This window comes from Carassius carassius, chromosome 24 (genome assembly GCF_963082965.1).
Source record: "Carassius carassius chromosome 24, fCarCar2.1, whole genome shotgun sequence".
In the NCBI taxonomy this organism is placed as follows: domain Eukaryota; kingdom Metazoa; phylum Chordata; class Actinopteri; order Cypriniformes; family Cyprinidae; genus Carassius; species Carassius carassius.
Genome location: NC_081778.1, coordinates 22,104,368 through 22,123,984, shown reverse-complemented (window position 1 = coordinate 22,123,984; position 19,617 = coordinate 22,104,368). Strand labels below are relative to the sequence as shown.

The following is a 19,617-nucleotide window of genomic DNA, read 5'->3' as shown; positions in this document are numbered from 1 at the left end:
AATTTGACCTCTTTGATCTTGGTCCTCAATTACTGAACAGAGGGCGAAGGTAAGATACAAGAATTTGTGGGCGATAAATTCAAGCCATGAACATGTCCTGCTCTGGCCTGGCGACTCTTCGATGACACTCCGCTTTAATTGGAGAAGCAGAGGTGGGATTTCTTTCTTCAGAAAAAGGTATCCCACTGCTCCTTTCTGGGAGTTTTCTTTTTGGGCTCCTTAATGAGTCAAAGAGCGTGAACGACACGCGAACATTTTTGAATAGGCTCAAGCAAAGCCCGGCTGTGCGGTGGGTTATTTATTAAAGTTGCCATTTGTGACTGGTTCCCATCCGCTCTGCAACAGCGGGTCCGGCCTCTACAGCTTTCACACCAGCCGGGCACATTCTCATTCTTGTCTTGTGTCTTTAAAGACGAAATTTTCCAACTAATAAATTGTACACAAAGGTGGAAACGGGGACGTTTTCTTTTCTGTCCGTCTGACTGGGAAAAGCAACGAGTGAAAGTCATCCCAACGCTCATTGGAGCACGGTTTTTTGGGAACTAAAGCAGTGTTTAGAGCAAATGGGATGGAAAATTAAATTAAATCCAATAGCTTGAACGTTCTCAATGTCCGCTCTCTTTTAAATGGTACATTAATTACACGGCAGAAGCTTTATGTCGGAGCAGTATCATGGACCCGAACGGAGCATTCCAGAACATTTTTACGCGTCGGATTGTGTCATGTGGTTGAAAGCTTTTTCTCAGGGTCTCAGCGTTACAGTTCGAGCTAAAATGCGGGATTTGATTTAACAGGTTGCCAAATAATGAAACATGAATGTAGGGTAACAGCGACTGTGTGAAGAACTGCAGTGTCCCACCAGGGGTTTCATTCACGCGTCCAAACAGGGCTTGAGTTCCAAGGGTTCACCACTTTATCTCAACGATGAACAATGCCCGAGCTCTCTAGAAAACTTTTTTTCACTAACCGCTCCGCCATACAAATTCCCTTCACGGGCTCTTATTTTTTGATTGTTTTCCTTTAATATATTCCCATTGTAAATAGAGAAAACAACTCGTTTTGTATACAAAATCATTTGCAACATTTCTTCGTACTTGTACATCGATTTCAACAAGACGCATGACTTAGTCTTTTATAGCCTACCTTCGACTAGAGTAATGTCGGGGGGAAATATTATTAATAATATTTGTATTTGTTTAGCACAGGGGCGATTCTAGGATTTTGATTTTAGGGGGGCTCAGCCCCCAATAAGGGTATGATTAAAAAAATAAAATATCATTTGACTATTAGGGTAGGGTGGTATGCTACTAACTTTACTGCAATCCACTATTCCATTGTATTCCCTGTATTTCATATATGGGAGTAGGAGTACTGACTGAGCCATATACAACACTGTAATAAAAAAATAATTATTGGATGTGACCACTAGAAAATAGGGAATGTCGATTTTTTATTTTTTTTTACAATGAAGACCTCCTGATTCATTCACTGTACATACACACGTACATATGTTTCCAGTACAAACACAACATTTGACTGTTTGCATTTCTATGCTCACATACAAACCTCAGATAGGAATTTTTTCCTTTGACGATACCACTGCTTTTTCTTATAAAATGTACAGGGAAATTGGCAGACAATTAAAACAATGTCAGAGTTCAATGACTGAAATGAATCTTGGGAACACAGTGGTATTGTGTGTGTGAGAGGCTGTCTACGTTCTATTCTCACCTGACTGTTGCTCATTTGCAGACCTACTCCCGCACGACAAGAAAAAAATTTGTACATCCATCTACAATGAAATATAAATTATTTTAGTTTTTTAGCTTTTTAGCCTTTATAATCAACAATACGGTTGGATATTCATAAAGTCACCCCATGAAAATTGATGTAATTTTAAGTATTTTAACTAACCAGCTAATATTCATTAAGAATATAGACAAACCATGTATTATTGTAATTGTCTATTGGCAATATGATTAATCTGTTCTATATTTATTTCTATTTATTAAAAATAATAACATGAATTATCAATTTGCCACTTCTATAAATCAAGTACAAATCTAGTATAAATAGTATAAATCAATAAAATCAAAAATCCCTTTACTCTACGCTTACTCTAATTTATGTATCATGATACTCCTCCTGATTCATTATTACTTAATACAAAACTATATTTAATAATACAAAACAACTCCACATTGTCTCTCTGGGCCATCTAGTGCTTTCAGACAATGATGTGTGTCTTTAATCATTTCTGTGCATGGCTGCATAATGTAATGTCAAAATACATAATAATATGTCTGTAATTTTAAAAAGTAAATGAAAATAAATCATGATCGTTTTCTGAATCTAAAGTATGTTTTCATGGGTGTTAATCACTTCATTTTTGTAGGAATAAAAAACAACTATCACACAAGGGCTGAAGGTGAACGCAGCGAAACGTATTGGTATTGGATGAGAAACCGAGCCGTCCCGTGTGCTCCCAATGCTCCAGTAACATTACATTATTACATTATTACACAAAGAACTGCACCGGTGCAGATGTAATATCATAGCATTAGCAATCTATCAATAAATGCACGCACACACGACACACACCTTGTGCTCTCTGATGTTCGCTCTGCTCGGCGCCCCTGCAGATTAGTGATGTGTCGTTCGTGAACGAATCGTTCTTTTTGAACGAATCATTTTGGTGAACGAACTGAAAATGAACGAATCTCTAGAAAGAATTATCACTACTGCAGATTGAAAAATGCGCTAAATCCAAGCAGACTCAGATAAGGGGAGGAGCCGAAACTTGACGCAGCTTGCTGCCGTTTCAAATGAGTTTTTTTTAAAGGGGACTGAAGCGATCAAAAATGTATTAATCAAATATTTTTTTAAGGGGGCTGGGCAGATGTTTAGGGGGGCTGAAGCCCCCCTAAAAAGGGCCTAGTGACGCCCCTGGTTTAGCATGAACAAAAATATGTTTTTCTACGAATATTAATCTTACATGCCTATTTTAATGTACTTAACCTACTCGCTCTTGTTGCAAGCCTCACAAAGGACGGACCAGCTGCGTTGCAGATAGGGGATGCGGGTGGGACATTAGTGACGCGATTGAATAGTAATTATGCTTGTATGGGAGTCCCACCAGATGACATGATTGGGATTTTAACCCAGACTAATATTCAAAGTCGCATTAGAAAGTGGCGAGATAAGTGGCTACTGATTCGACTCTGTTCATGCGTGCTACCATTTCTAAATGCTCTCAAAAGAAAGGGGGCTGCTTCGTTTCAGTATTCAAAGCCTAAACAAAGTTAGCTCTGCCTTTTGAACCGAATTTCCCCAACTTTAACTCTCTTGTCCCAGTTGAAAGGCCTCGCATAATGGGATGTAAACTTGTCTGAATTGAAATGTTTCGGTGTACCTTATAAATTCATACCCTTTTTCACTCGAGCGCGTAAGAATGAACCTTCAGTCTATCCGATTCTCTCTGCTGTCGAACGCCTTTACCACGAGCTCTATTTGTGTAGTTCATTTTCAGGCAAATTTATTCAGAGGAGGTTTGCAGTGAATAGCTCTGCGTGTCAGCCGGGCCTAATTGGGATTAAGGCACTAAAACCATATGCAAAAAGTGACAGAATTTCTCAGGTTTTAGAGAGCACCAACTTTTGCCCTCTTTTGATCCTCAGATAATTTAAGTGGACGGTGGGAAAAAAATAAACTGAGTGAGTTTAGTGTGTACAGACGGATCATTAGTTATTCCATTGACGGAATTATTTCAATTCAGTCATGAGTTGAAAACATTTCGAATAATTTGTCTGTCTGCAGAATATTTTTGATGAATCTAAAATTGTTCTTTGACACAATATTCACATTTTTTATTCATTTTGAATGAGACGTTATTTGTCAGTATTTCTTTTAAATTAAAATTAATGGAAATATTTTTAAAATAGGCCTGACAAAAAATAAATAAATAATAATAATAATAATGTTTTGTAATGACCACATTTAAGTTCCTTTTCAGCTGCTTTAAATGTTTTTTGTGAGCCTGGCAGGACCCTGGATAGCTCCCGTCTTTGGGAGGTCAAATGGCCACTCAAGTAAACGCCAGCTAATTATATTGATAACGCAAGATGCATGAATCAGATAATGCATGAGGCCGTTCTTTTTTTTTATCATGTCGTAATACATATCTCCAAATTTACAACGCCTAGCTCGAGATACGCATTACAAGACTGGCAAAAAGCATGCTAATGAAATGAATCAGCAACCATCACTGGAGACTGTCTGTAGGTCCTCATTAACGGCCAGGATTGACATTTCTGGGTTTTTCATAATGTTCAGTGGATTTCTGCAGAGAAAAAATGCAAGGCAAGTACTGCCCGTTAATTGCGCCTCCGTTTCGGGTGGGATGAGCTTGTGGAAATGATGAGCGTATAGCCAAAATAGTAATGAGGGGCTATTGATTAACCCGATATGTTCAAGACCCTGAATCGTCCCAGTGCTGTCAATTAAAAAATATCTAGCGAACTGGCCTGAGATGGAAATATTAATAATAACAATAATAATAACCACTTACAATGTTAAACAGAAAGTCACTGAGGCTGGTTAATCATTTGCGCTGAACAATATAATGCATAGTGATAGTGTCTAAATAATACATTTTAGTGTGGTGTAGTGTATTTTATAAAATTATATGAATAAAATGTAAAATATGAAGAAAATAAATGCATTTCACTTCTTTTTATTGTCGCCAGACATACTAAAATTCACATAAATCATATGACAATGTGAGCAGGGCCCGGTTCCCCAAAACGTTCTTATCGCTAAGTAGTTCTTAACCTATTCCTTAACCTCTCTCTTAACCTTATGGCACGGTTTCCGAAACGTTCGTACGCTAAGTATATCTTCTGTAAGTCATACTTTCGTAAGGTTGGTCTGGACCATTCGTAGCTCTCTCTTAGCGTTATTTGAGCTCATGACGCTACTGTACAACAGTCTTTAGAAACTAGCGCAGCGAAGTACAAGTCAAACTATGGTATGTTGACAATTTTGTGGCTCAACAATGATTTTCTGTTATTTTTTAAGACTCATAATAAATTATGTTCGCAATGGATACAGGCCTATTTATGAAGTTGACTTTATGTGGTTACAGAACTAATAAGGTGGTAATTAGCCTAGGCTTTTTCGTAATGTAATTAAAGCGAATTGGCAATCATTTTTTTGATAATTAAAATCTGGCAAACAATTTGGCTCTAAATGGCTAAGATCTTTAAATGGGTAAGCATGGTCGTGTCCAGTAAGCGACCAACTATGGCAGCGATCCAACGTGTTCTTGTATTGAATCAAAGACGGAGTCGGACTCGGAGCCGTTTAGTCCATGTCAGTTTTTTTATTCGGCAAAACTTAAGCCCTTTTGACATTTTGCCTGACGTGGCTATATTAAAAAAAATCCCCTCCCAAGACAACTCATTGTGGAGCAGCTGGACCTTTTTTTTTTTTTTTGCTACAGAGAGATTCATCGAGGTCGTGGGACAGGGCTACAGCCTAATCAAGACCTCTGTGTGGAAGTGCGTCCACACTGTCACCAACGCCCTTCTGCGCCATGCCGGGGATTGCATCCTGGTGGATGGCACTCATCCCTATCGCCAATCCATCATTAAATGTTCAGGCGTAGGCTACTTATCGCGAAAGGAAGACGCGGCCATAAATGTGCAGGTTATAGTGGACCATAGGGGTGTGATATCTTACCTGGTGGCAAGGTCCAGCAACACTTCAAGTTCCTCTGACGAGAGGCTTGGTGCCCTTTTTTACGTTGCTTCCCCAGCATATTTTGTATCTAACTCTCTCTCTCTCTCTCTCTCTCTCTCTCTCTCTCTCTCTCTCTCTCTCTCTCTCTCTCTCTCTCTCTCTCTCTCTCTCTCTCTCTCTCTCTCTCTCTCTCTCTCTCTCTCTCTCTCTCTCTCTCTCTCTCTCTCTCTCTCTCTCTCTCTCTCTCTCTCTCTCTCTCTCTCTCTCTCTCTCTCTGTTCATTGTAGAGGTTGCTTTTTATTTAAAACATAATTGCAATCAATACCGCATTAAACAGAAGTAACTGCAGCTGCTTACCAATCAATTCTAATTGTAAAGTACCTTGCCATTAATATAAAAGTGTATTATATAATTTTTATAAGTCGTTAAACCCATGTCAAGAAGCGGCACAAGTGGCACAACGGGATGGATGATTAGCGAGGGATACCCGGTTGTCTTACCGTCACAACATATCGTGTGAACATTACTGACCCTTTGATAATTTAATTTATAGTCTATATTTTACTGATAACTTAAACTATGTTAAAATAAATATTACTGTAATAATTTGAGGAATGTTTCATTTGCATAGAACGTGTAGTCTTTCTTAACGCTGTATTGCACCTTCGCGTAAAGTGGAAAATCGATTCATGAGCAATCGATGCCGACTAATTCAGCACCCTGACTTTGGACAGCGCTCTTGTAACGTCGGACGTAAGAGGCAGCGTGCTAAGAAGCTTCCTAAGGGACACTTCGGGGAACACACTTAGAAACATCAACAACTTTGGTAAGATATATCTTTCGATGTCTTCTTAGCGCGCTAAGAGTGAACGTTATCGGGGAACCGGGCCCAGGCCTTTGAATATGGGCTTACTTCAATATTTAGATTTCCTTGTCTGATTGTCTTCACTGAATTTTCAAGTTAATTATTATGTTGTGTTTCTAATGAGGACTGTTATTATATTTACATTACCATTCAAATGCATTTTATGATTTTTAAGAAATTACTTTAATTCAAGGATCCATTAAATTGATTTAAAAAAAATACAGTTAAGTACTTTTTACAGTAAATTATCTGAAAATAGTGTTTTATGCATGTTGGTGATTTTCATTGCTACAGCTTTGGTGATCACTCTTCCCCCAAATTTTAAGAAACTTGATAAGAGTTACTGTTAAGAATATATTCACAGGGACAGTTTTTACAAAATATATTTTAGTTTGTTCTTCCGTTCCTTGAACTCTTAAACACCCGTTTACTGTTTGGATGTTTTCAAATAGCTTTCAGTGGAAAATAATAATATGTATCCCTTGGTATCCCCTTGTTTCTGATATAGCGGATATGGTAATTTTGGTGGTTAAATACGACATTTACACAAACTGAAGAAATGAAAACCCTCCTTTACTGTATTTCATGATTTTGTGAGAATAATTCAAATTTTGCTTACAAATACTTAAAAAAAAAAACTAAGCAGAAAGATGGGAAACATAATATTCCTCATTTTCAAAACAGTATTTTCGTGCTCTTCTGATTTCTATAAAATTTCAAATCTTGCTTTTTGTCAGTGTGGTGTGCCAGCGATAATAAAAATAATAATACTAATAATAATAAATGTTTCTTGAGCAGCAATCAGTATGATATCAGAGGGATCAAGTGACAGTGAAGCCTGGAGTAATGGAGATTTAGCAGGACAGGAAAACACACACACACACACACACACACACACGTTTGTTTTTGTGAAAAGTGGGGACATCCCATAGACGTAATGGTTTTTATACTGTACAAACTGTATATTCTATGGCCCTTCACCAACCCTACACATAACACTCACAGGAAACTTTGTGCATTTTTATTTTCTCAAAAAAAAACTCATTCTGTGTGGTTTATAAGCATTTTGAAAAATGGGGACATGGATTATGTCCTCATTAGTCACCTTCTCCTTGTAATACCTGTGTCAAACCCATGACATTATACAAAGTTGTGTCCTGATATGTCACAAAAACATGCACACAGACACACACAGACACACACAGACACACACACACACACACACACACATATATATATATATATATATATATACATAAATACATTCATATAATTAAAAGCAGCTAAGCAGCAAATAAAAAGCATTCATATGCTATTATTTTTTTCTAAACAAGAAAAAGCAAAGGCTACTGTGCTTTATCGTGTCTTAATGCTTTGTTTGTTATTGTTTTCACGGGAAGTCCGGCAGCTGCGCTACAGAAAGCTGAACGAACACCTAAACTGCTGTATAAACTGCTGTATATGCTAAAAAAAAGATTTTAAATATTTAGTGCTTTATATGTTAGTGCCTGTTTTGTGTCACATGCTCAGTGTCTGGCTTCTGTAGTTTTATGCTCAGGTACTCCAGTGCACGTCTCTCACACTTCCAGACAGTTCTAGTGTTTGGCGTGTTCCAGTGTGAACCGATCAGGATGGATCAGATGCAGACGAGGAGGGCAGATTGTGATAGAATGGGGCCATACAGTGAGTGTGACTTCATGTTGTGGCAGTACCATTCTTATGACAGTTTGCATGGGATTCCCCTTTGGCCAAAGAATCGAGGGTGATACACTGAGCGTGGAGTGACACAGTCACACTCCCTGCCTTTATCCTAAGTTGTTTTCATGTCTGTTTCTTTCCTCATCACCTGTCTCCAACACAATCATAATGTGCCCTGCATTTTACACCTGTTGTTGTTGTTGTAGATTGCAGCACAAACAATGGAGTAACAAAACCCTCAAAAAGATGTAATGCTCAGAGCTTTATTTCCAGTAGTGGACAGGCAATGCAAGACGCAAGCTGATTTCTGGTTTGTAAGACACACACATCTGAAGGCATGATTGGTGAGCAGAAAACACCACTACTCTTCATCATCTGCTGCTCCAGAGATGGAATAAGATTTCTCCTGTGTGTTGCTCTCCAGTGTGTCGTCCTCAGTTTTAACGGTTCTGTGGGAGAAAGCAAGATCATACAGATCAATGCAGGATCTAAGTGGCCTGGAATGAAGCTAAAACATTTATTATACACTTTTTTTTTCTAAAGAAACAACATGTAAAGACAGATACGGGGATGGGATAGGAATATGACTTGATAGGAATATGAAGTTCTTGTGCAGACACCACAGAAAGAACATATATATAAGTCACGGCTCTGACAGAAAGCTTGATTTTAATGCTACCTGATAAGCACAGTCTTCCTCTCTGTCTTCTCCACAGCCTGCTCTTGAGTGTAGTCAACAGTGGTGCCTGGGCCGCCAACCCCACTGGTGATGCCATTAACAAGACCTCCGCCATTACCACCTCCAAGACCTGATGCAGCATCACCACCAGGACCTCCACCAACTCTATCAACAATTCCTGCAACACCTGCGGCTCCAGCACTGTGAACACTTATGCTGCCACTCATGAGGGACATAGTTTGCATGCTCTGCATCACAGAAGTAATACGAAAGTCTTCACCCTCAATGAGCTTCCTGTGAACAAAAAATTTAGAAGGAAGGATTGATGAAAGTGGCACGTTTTGAAAAAATTATTAAATTCTGGTATGTTTTAAACCTGAAACCTACAATTGTTTTGGGAGTTGTTGGTATTTGTTTGGATTTAAACGGTATTTCAAGTATCTAAAATCTACCTGTATGTGGTAATTTCAATCTCGAGGGCCATCTTCACATTAAGTAGATCTTGGTATTCACGTAGGAGCATTGCTGTCCTTTGTTTGGAGGATTTCAACTCAAGCTGCAAGGCCTCAATTCTTGCCTGAAAAATAAATAAATAAATAAACCTGTTTATCCTCAGATTTCTTTCTCTGATTTTACTTTGTAGGCCAAAGCATGATTATATGTGACTTGGTTTCTCACCTGGAGTTCATCCAGTTCTTTTCTGTACTTTTCTTGAGTCTCACTGATCTGTGCTTCCAAAGCCTCATTTTTGGTTTTCAAAGAGTTCAAATCACGCTCCTTATTTTGAATCTAGTAATGTGCAGAATATTTCAAACAAGAGGAAACAATGAATGAATGTTATACTGTAATCATTTTGAATATTATGTTATTTTTACTATTGTTTATCATATAAAATGAACATGTCAGAGATTTGGTACCCAATTTAAGCGTGTTAAGAACGATCATTATTACTTACGTCCTTTTTTGCAGTTACAATTTCCTCTCGTACGCTTCGCACCTTGTCAACATGTTTTGACGATTTGTTGTTGAGATCATCAAATTTGGTTTTGTACCAAGAGTCCATTTCCTGCAGAAAAAAAATAGATTTTGTTAATATGCAGTCCAGGGAGTCTTGTAACATTTTATTTAAACATGATTTATTTATTTTTATTTGTTTTTTTCTTCTTTTTTTACTTTTTGAAGCATAAATATAGGATGGGAAATTCACATATTTGTGCTTTATATAAAAGTCTTAGAAATTGTTTATACAACTGTGCGAATTAAGAAAAAATATTTTTTTTTTCAAACAAACTTGCCCCCAAAAATCTAAATAGCCTAATAAAATAATTACATTTTATTTTAAACGTTTCCATTTACAAAGAAACATTTAAACTCAAAAAAAAAATTTATATTAATAATAATAACACAGTTTTCCAACTACTCACAGATCATGTGTACAGTAGCCTACAACGCTGCCCGTCCTGCCCTATAATTCAAACATTGTTAAAATGACTTATTACGTAAAAACCTTCACCTGTAAGTTCTTCGCGGCAATATCATCATACTGGAGCTGGATCTGCTTGATGGCGCTGGAGAGGTCTGGGAGGCTGTAGGCATCTGCTGCTGTGGCGTGGGCCACATATATCTGTTTCATAAGCTCTTCGATTTCCTGAAAACGTGCGGTTTTGAAAACTGAAAGATTTAGCTTTTTATTTATGAAGGACAATGTAATTATTTTGCTTTTTAATTACCTCTTTGTGTACTCTTCGATGGAATTCTAGTTCCACCTCCAGGTTTTCCAGCTGCTTCTCCAAAGCAATGCGCGCGGCGGTGGCTGCGTCCACATCCTGAGAAGATAAAAGATGTTCATCTCAACACTTTTTTTTCCTACCGGACGGAAGGTCCTATGATCCTATTAATCATACCGGACGGAAGGCTTCAATATCAAGCTCCGCTTTCTTCCTCATCTCTACGGCCTCCTCATATTTCACCTTCATCATCTCCAGCTGACCCGCCATAGTGTCCTTTGCGGCAATAGCGAGGTCCTTTAAAAGTAGACTAATTAGAGGTATTGTCATGCATAGCCTGTCTAAGTCTGATGCTATTTTCTCCACAATACCTTAGAAAAGTCTTAAAATAGGCTAGTGTGGCATAAATATAAATCATTAATGTAGCCTAATTATTTTACAAATAGACGTTAAGGTGTTTTCATATTATATTGTAGACTGATGCTTAAGATCTGCCAAAGGATCCCTCAGATAACCATCGCTATACCCGCTGTATCCTCATCTGTTCCACCAGCCTCTTCAGCTCCTGGAGTTGCTCCTCGTACAGCAGGCGGAGGCCGGTGGGCTTTAAGTATCGATTCTTTAGGGCCTCGATTTCCGTCTCCAACAACTTGTTTTGCTGCTCCAGCGATCGGACCTTTGTTGCGACGGGAGAATAAGAGAACACAGTATGCACGTCATGTGCTCTGTCTGTATGCTCACAGAAGTGCGAATAATGCGCTTTATCTCGCGAGCCAGCGGTGGCATTTCATGCCAGTGCGCGCGACAAATGCTGCCTAAAATGCCTCTAAAAATGAGGCTTGTTTCCAAGAGCATTAAGAGCATTTTTTAATTATTGCATAATTGTTATTTAGTTTTTTTACATTAATTACAGTAGGCTATAGGCTATTCATAAAGTAGGCTATGACTATGACATCACTGACATTGTGATCTAATCGCATCCAGTGTTTTAAATATGCACCAAGGGCATAATAATTTTGTGTGAGTGCGCTTGCCTTCTCTATGTATGCTGCCAGTCGATCGTTGAGCAATATCATCTCTTGTCTCTCGCTGGTTCGTGTGCTCAGGAATTCACGGTTTTCTGCAGCAGCCTGGTCGAGATCGACCCCTGGACCCCCTCCGCTAAGACAGATGGCTCTCATTCCGACACTGCAATTAAATCAGATTTTTTTCACAACGTGAATTCCGGAGGTAAAACGCCATGAGATTAACTGAGAAGTGAATGAAAGGTAACGTGTGGCTGATTTGGCGAAGATGCAATTATTTGTCACTTTGGGTTCCCTCTCGAGGCGGTAACTCAACATTACGTCAGCTAAGACGTATATGGGAACTCCTCCCTTCTCCACTTTCGCTGAAATCTTATTGGCTAACGCCAGCTGGGGGCAGCTGGCCAATTGACGCAAAGCATCCAAATACTGACAGGTCAGCGGGCAGTATAAAATGCATGGGCGCGAAAATTACGTCAGAATCTCTTTCTTCACGCTAGAAGTCTTATCTTAGTCATCGTGGAAGTTGCAATAGAGGACTACTCACCCTGTTTTTTGCTGCTAATGCTTGATTCGGACCTTCACCAGTTCTGTGTGACCTGGCTGGGAGCCTCACACGAACCACACGTGCGCCCACTGTTCCGAGCTGCCAGTGCACGCCCTCAGAGCCAGAGTGGCTCAGAAAATGGCGGGAATGAGACCCACTGCCGCCAGCGAGCCGCTGGTGGGCCCTCCCCCGCCCGAAGACGAGTTTGACATCGGCGTGGTGGACGATAGCTTTTGTCCTCTTATGAGCTGGCGAGGAAAACGACTCCATGTCGCTTTCGACGTCGGAAAAGGTTTGGGCCTCTCAGTTGGACCGCCCGACCAAGAGGGCCCTCCAGACCTCCAGGAGGAGCTCGTCAGGGTCTTCGGAAAGGCCGTCACGGAGCTGGGTCTCACTTGCCATGCACCTGACGAGCCTGTGAAATGTAGCTGGACCCGTGGCTCCTCCAGTCGAGCTGCTGCCAGACGGCATTGAGGCATGCAAGAGCTCGTGGTGAAATCGTAGGCTGCACCCCAATCGGCGCGCACCCACTCTGCCACGCAGGCCATGTTCACGCACGTGGACGGGGCAGAAACCCTCCCCCCCGTGAGGAGACTGTTACCGCGCACCTGTGCCCATCTCCCTCTGCATTGGGTTCAGACCACAGCCGTGCGGTTCACGGCCCATAGACGGACAAAGCCTATACTTCTGAGGGAAGGCAGCTTCTGCTCTTCATGCCAGGGCAATACTCAAGGTGTTTCAGGCAGATGGCGGCACAGTAGCGCTGACGTCATCAGGGATCTGCGCGCGGCAACTGACCTTGCGCTGATGGCTACTAAGCGCTCTGCTCAGCCGTTTCATGGGGCTCATGGTCGTCCTTACAGGCACCTTTGGCTTACCATAGCTGACCTGGAAGACGTGGACCGTAGGACGCTCCTAAACGTTCCAGTTGCTCCCTCCGGCCTCTTTGGTGATGCCATGGAGTCATGGAGGGTTTCTCAGAGACGCAGAAAGCGCGCCAAGGCGATGAGCCACGTGATGCCCCGTCGCTCACTCCAGTCATCATCTGCGAGGTTCCGCTCTTCTGCACCTCGTCAGGCTCTAAGACCAGCTAAAACAGCCCGTTGAAGTTTTTCTTTCTCTCACACTCAACACTGTGTCACTCGCCCTGTCTCATAGCAGCGCTGAGCCACAACCCATGATTATGATGGCCTCGCGAGGGCGCAAGAGTGCCAACACCACATAAACACGGTGTCACTCTCCCTGTTCAGATGCATCATGTCCCTCATGTTCCTTCGGGCGACGATTGCTACGTCTGTTTAAATGCTGTTTGTGTGAGTTCCACAATAAAAGCATGTATACAATCAACAAAAGAGCTTTACTTCCTCTTACACTCAACACTGTGTCACTCGCCCTGTCTCAGAACAGTGCAGAGCCACAACCTATGATTATAATGGCCTCGCGAGGGAGCGAGAGTGCCAACACCACAAAAACACATGCATCATGCATCATGTCCCCAACGTCACTATGGGTGACGATTGCTATATGTGTTTAAATGATTTTTGTGTGAAAATTTTTTTTACCACAGAAGCATGTGTCCAAATTCTTGCACCCAACACTGTGTCACTCGCCCTATCTCAAACCGCGCAGAGCCACAACCCATGATTATAATGGCCTCTGGAGGGCACAAGAGTGTCACACCATTATATAGCCGACGCGAACCGCCCTCCCGCCAGTGCTTCTAGCCTCGTGGGGGCGGGGCCCTGGTCAAAACAAGTCGTCAGTGGCTGTAGACCTAACGTGTCCGCGGTGTCATTTCATGGACGGTAGGAGGGCTATCCCGGGCGTTTCACCGTGGATACTGGGAATAATTCACAACGGATATTCTCTCCAATTCAAACACAGACCTCCCCGCTTCATTGGCGTGGTCCTGTCATTGACTTTGCCTCAAAACCGTCCTGTTCTACGACAGGAAGTTCTCAGTCTGCTCGAAAGGGAGCGATAGAGCGAAATTTCCCCTCAGATCGAGCGGAATACGCATGTTGAATTATCTGGACGATTGGCTGATTTTAGCCCACTCAAGAGATGTGCTATCAGTCACGTGGAAACAATGTTTCGCCGTTTGGATACGCAGGGACTGCGTGTGAATATGCAGAAGACCGTGTTTTTACGAGTCAGACTGTAACAAATCTGGGAATATGTTTGGACTCGATGGCGATGCGAGCCCATCTCTCTCTAGAGCATTTCATCAACTCTGCGCTGTTTCAGACCGGGCAGGTCGTTTTCACTGAGGGAATTTCAGAGACTTCTGGGACTGATGGCGGCAGCTTCTTCAGTGTGTCATCTGGGTCTTCTACATTGCGGCCGCTACAGTTTTGGCTGTAACTCGAGTTCCGCGGAGGGCGTGGTCTTCGGTCCACAAGCACATACGGTCATTCACAGTTGCGTCAGCACTCTGATACCGTGGAACAGCCCGGATATGTTCAGCCCAGGAGTTCTTTTCTCTATGAACGCGTCTACTTCAGGCTGGGGAGCAGTAAGTCTGGGTGTACCTGCCTCAGGCCTGTGGTCGGAGTCACAGAGAAGGTGGCACATAAACCGTTTGGAATTGGAAGCGGTGTCCTTAGCCCTGCAAGCCTTTAGGTCGAAATTGGAGCGGCAACATGTACTGATTCAAACCGACAACACGTCTGTGGTCTCGTACATAAATCGCCAGGGCAGCGTGCACTCCAGAGCTCTATTCAAACAGGCAACGAGTCTCCTGTTGTGGGCGGACCGACACTTAATCTCCATATAAGTGTCGCACATCCCCAGTACTTTGAACCGTGGAGTGAGCATGCTTTCGAGGAACGGGATTCCTCAAGGAGATGGAGGTTTCACCCAGGATCAGATCTAATGATTTGGGAGGGAGGAAGTGGATTTGTTTGCCACGAGCGAGAACACACACTGTCAGTCGTTCTTCTCGCTATCTCACTCCCCCCTGCGGGGAGATGCTCTGACATCGTGTTGGCCGGAAGCCAGGCTTACACGTTCCCTCCGGTGAAGATTCTACCTGTGTTGTGCAAAATCAGGGAGGAGAGAGCGTCAGTTACACTCGTGGCCCTGAACTGGCCGAATCAGCCCTGGTTCGCGGACCTGAGAGAGTTAGTGATGGCTCCCCCATGGTGAATCCCCCTCAGGCAGGACCTGCTGTCTCAGGCGAACGGCACAATATGGCACCCCAGCCCCGAGCTGTGGAACCTTCATGTGTGGCCGCTGCGGGGACCCTAATAAGCGGGACGCTCTGCACTCACGAGTGCTGAACACACTTACAAAGACGCGCGCACCATCAAACAGTCGCTGCTATGCGCAGAAGTGGGGAGTTTTCACAAAATGGTGCGAGGACATTTATATTGACCCGGGGACCTGTTCCGTGTTGGATGTTTTGCGCTTTCTACAGCACAGTATGGATAGCGGGAGTTTGAAACCATCCTCGCTGAAGGTGTATGTGACCGCTATTGCCGCTTTTCGTTCCCCAGTTGACGGGCAAACGATCGGTAAGCACGCTCTGGTAATCAGTTTTCTCAGGGGAGCAAGGAGATTGTGTACTTCATGGCCGCCCTCCGTTTAGCTCTAGTTTTGAGGGCTCTATCTCTTACTACCGTTCGAGCCCTTAGCTTCGATTGCGGTTAAGGAGCTTCCCTGAAGTCTGAAGACCTGAAGGCAGGTCATGTGTGGCAAAAGGGTGGTTGCCATGGTTGCGAGAGAGTGACAGTCGCCTAAGCCAATCCTATGTTTCGTCCCGAAATGGAAATAATGAGCTGTGTTTAATACAGATTAAACGGTCTAAAGTCACTCGATTTTTATACTCTTTTTATCAGAGTACTTACATTTTAATTATGCATTGATATATATAGAAAGTTTAAACAAATTTGGAAGAAAGTTGTTTATACATGTATTACCTACCCTGCCTTTAATGTTCTGGTTATTTTGTTTCAGTGTAAGTGTTAATATTGTGCAAAGTATACAAAGTAAACTTCATCATTCAGCTGAACTGTGCACATTTATTGTAGACACTTCATATCTTATTTAATTCATGCGATAAACGCATGTCCCTGCTGAGCTGGGCTATGACTAATTTCACGGGCAAAGCTGAAAAAAAACTAAAATTTTCGTATCGTCAATTTTTTTTTCTTCAGCTTCATATTATAGGAAGCATACATTATACGACCTATCCTGCAGTCATCATGGTGAGATTAGGTTCCTTTTAATCAAAAAAAAAAAAAAAAAGATTTGGAAAAGATTCGAAACCAATTCAATTCTTGGTATCGATTCCATTCGATTCCAGGACCAAAGATTGTGGAATCGAACAGCCCTAGCGTTCAGTCGCACACATGCATTTTATACTGCCCGCTGACCTGTCAGTATTTGCATGCTTCGCAATTGGCCAGCTGCCCCCAGCTGGCATTAGCCAATAAGATTTCAGCGAAAGTGGAGAAGAGAGGAGTTCCCATATACGTCTTAGCTGACGTAATGTCTCATTCCCGCCTCTCAGGGAACCGAGGTTACGATAGTAACCGGAGATGTTTTGTTAGGTCACACACTGAGAGCGGTCGAGTTTCCTAGAGGCCGTGTGTGATTTATAACGGATCAATAAATACAATTAAAAATAAACTGTTCTAATATGTTTTAACAAAGACATTATTTGCCACTAGACAAAAGAATAGGCTTAATTAAAGTCGGCAGTCGAAAAATCTCTCTAAAAGTTACACTAGGCAAATATTTATAGTAACTGTATAAATTTAATGAAATTAATATTTTTATTATATGTTTGTTAAATTGTTATATATGCCAGTTATGTGCAATCTATCTATCTATAATTCATGTATTTTATTTATATATATATATATATATATATATATGCATTCAGCATCATTCATTTTATTTTATAAGATTTGTTATTGTTTAAAAAAAAGGCAGAAACGTATAACAAAATAGAAATACATACTTTTATTTTGTTGTATATGTATATGCATTTCTTTAATAATAAAAAAACTAATATTTAGTATAAGTATAATTTTTCTATTTTATTAATTTTATATTAATTGTTTATGATTAAATATATGGGTAAATGTTTGAATATTTTTTAAATATCTTTAAATATTTCCTTAGTTTAACAATATATATGTTTAACAAATTGCATTTAGTCTAATGTATGTGATGATGTTCTGCATTGTTTCTTTATTTATCTGTGCATGCAGGATGGGTGATGCTTACCCGGTCATGAGGGGCTGACTGCGTGAAGATGAGATGGTCCTCCGGCCCACTGCCATGCTGCTGCTGACAGCACTGGCTTTACGGGTATAGCTGGCTGAACGGCACCTCCCGACATCCCGTCTGATGGGAGAAGGGCTGCTGACTCTCACCTGGTAAGAGGAGGTGCTGGCATCCTCGAAATGGCGGCGATAGGATGAGATCCTTTCTTGGCTGTGACTCATCATGGATCAGGAGCTAAACTTTAAAGCCTTACTGGGTTGATTTTCCTTGTGAAAGTTCTGCTCACAAATTCAGACTCCCAGAGAGCCAGGCGTTTTATACTCCGCTATAAACATGAGTTAATGCTATGGGAATGTTGAGCCTCTGCACCATCAAGAATTGGGCCTGTCACTCAAACATCTGTCATGGTCTTGAGAGGTGTTGAAAGGAGGGGTAAATTATGAGACAAGACTCCATTAGTCTGGAGATGGAGTTGTGATGTGATGTGGTTTGATATGTAGGGATTTAATTACACAAGCTTCTAGACAGGGCAAGGAATAATGTCACAAGGTCAATCAGTTCAGAGGGCTACTGATATGTGAGAGATGACACTAATGTGGTCACTATTTACATGGCAGAATGTGTAAAAATGAGAAATGCAAAGGGAATTAACTAGTGTTTTTCTGTGGCCTGTCTGGGATTCACACTTGAAACGACTAAAGGATTTAAGTGGGAATTACAACAGTCCTTTTAGTCTCTTCAGGATCCAAAGAACAGCATTTTATCTTCTTAAAAATGGTGCAGATTTTATTAGTTTCAGCTGAATTATAGTCTAATCTTTAAGCATTAAAGAACTTTTTTAATTTAATTATTATTATTATTTTTTTTTTCTTTTCTTTTTTTTGCTCACTAAATATGGTTTATGAGATTCTTTCTGACTATCTAAGATTTGCCAGGCATGTGGGAGAAAGGCTGGGTCTGCATCTCTTTGAGATGTGAACAGTGGCTAAATGAGCTCAAACGCTAAGGCGTTATTTTACTCCTGCTATCTCATTCAATTACAGTACATTAGTCACTCATCCCTATAGCAGTGCTCAGAAAAAACTATGACAGCATTGGCAAAGACAATAGACTAGCCTCTTTATTGGCAATAATAAACCACTGTTGTCTTTGTCCACTTCTTCTGCTTTGCTTACTTAAATTTAAATCAATTTTCTAAATTTCAGATTAATGATTGAGAGACAGCTTTGTCACATCCACATTAATTGCAATTTTACACATAATTCTTATAATCATACATATGGCTCAAAGATTAATATGACTACTAAGACTAACAGTTCATTCCCAGAAAAAACAATGGTGAAAATGCTGAGATGGTATTAATATGTACACTTTAGGATTTATATTAGTAACAAAGGACAAAAGTTTACTGACCCAGTAACAGATTTTGTACATTTTGTTTTCTGAGATGATTATATAATGACAGTTCCATGTACAGCTCTTGTTGCCATTAATCAAGGATTATCCTGAAACATGTGTAAGTAAATAACAAAGGCTTATGAATTGCCAACCAGATGATATATGGCAGGTAAGATCTAATTTCTATGGTTGAAACTGTTGAACTTTTACAATATCATTAAAAGTTTAAAATGTAATTTAGTCCTGTGATAGCAAAGTGGTCCTGCTTAATGTTTTTGTTTTATTTATATATATATATATATATACACACTCACCTAAAGGATTATTAGGAACACCATACTGTAATGACCCGGAAGTCAGCACTGGCAGCCAGGTGCATTATGGGTATTTGTTTAGCGTTCAATTATGGATTATTTAAGCAAGATGGTTGAGTTCTTGTATTAGTAATGGTATGTGTGTTCATGTCTAAGTTAATTTGAGTTGATTTGGGTTCATTTACTGCCATGTCATAAAAAAGGGGTGACTCTCACCGTCATGGAGAGAGATGTGTAGAGTAACTTGTGATATGGCCTTGCCTGGGTAAGTTTTAAAATTGAGTTCCGAATTAAAGAATGCCAGATACTACTGCCTCCTGTTGGCTGGTTTGTTAATAACTCTGCTCACATAGACACTCACGGTCGTGCGGTGTATGGGACGTGAGTGCT

General features: G+C 40.9%; 1 protein-coding gene across 1 annotated transcript; it reads right to left on the bottom strand.

Moving 5' to 3' along the window:
• Positions 1 to 8,551: 8,551 nt before the first annotated feature.
• Positions 8,552 to 18,101, bottom strand: zgc:172323 (uncharacterized protein LOC564165 homolog). The gene is made up of 11 exons (XM_059508093.1): positions 17,516 to 18,101; positions 11,743 to 11,896; positions 11,235 to 11,384; positions 10,886 to 11,005; positions 10,712 to 10,807; positions 10,495 to 10,629; positions 9,937 to 10,047; positions 9,660 to 9,770; positions 9,434 to 9,558; positions 8,982 to 9,275; positions 8,552 to 8,751 (listed from the first exon to the last, which is right to left on the bottom strand). Exons 1-11 carry the CDS (start codon positions 17,737 to 17,739, stop codon positions 8,664 to 8,666), a joined length of 1,608 nt encoding a protein of 535 aa, XP_059364076.1. The 5' UTR covers positions 17,740 to 18,101; the 3' UTR covers positions 8,552 to 8,663.
• Between the last annotated feature and the right edge of the window lie 1,516 nt (positions 18,102 to 19,617).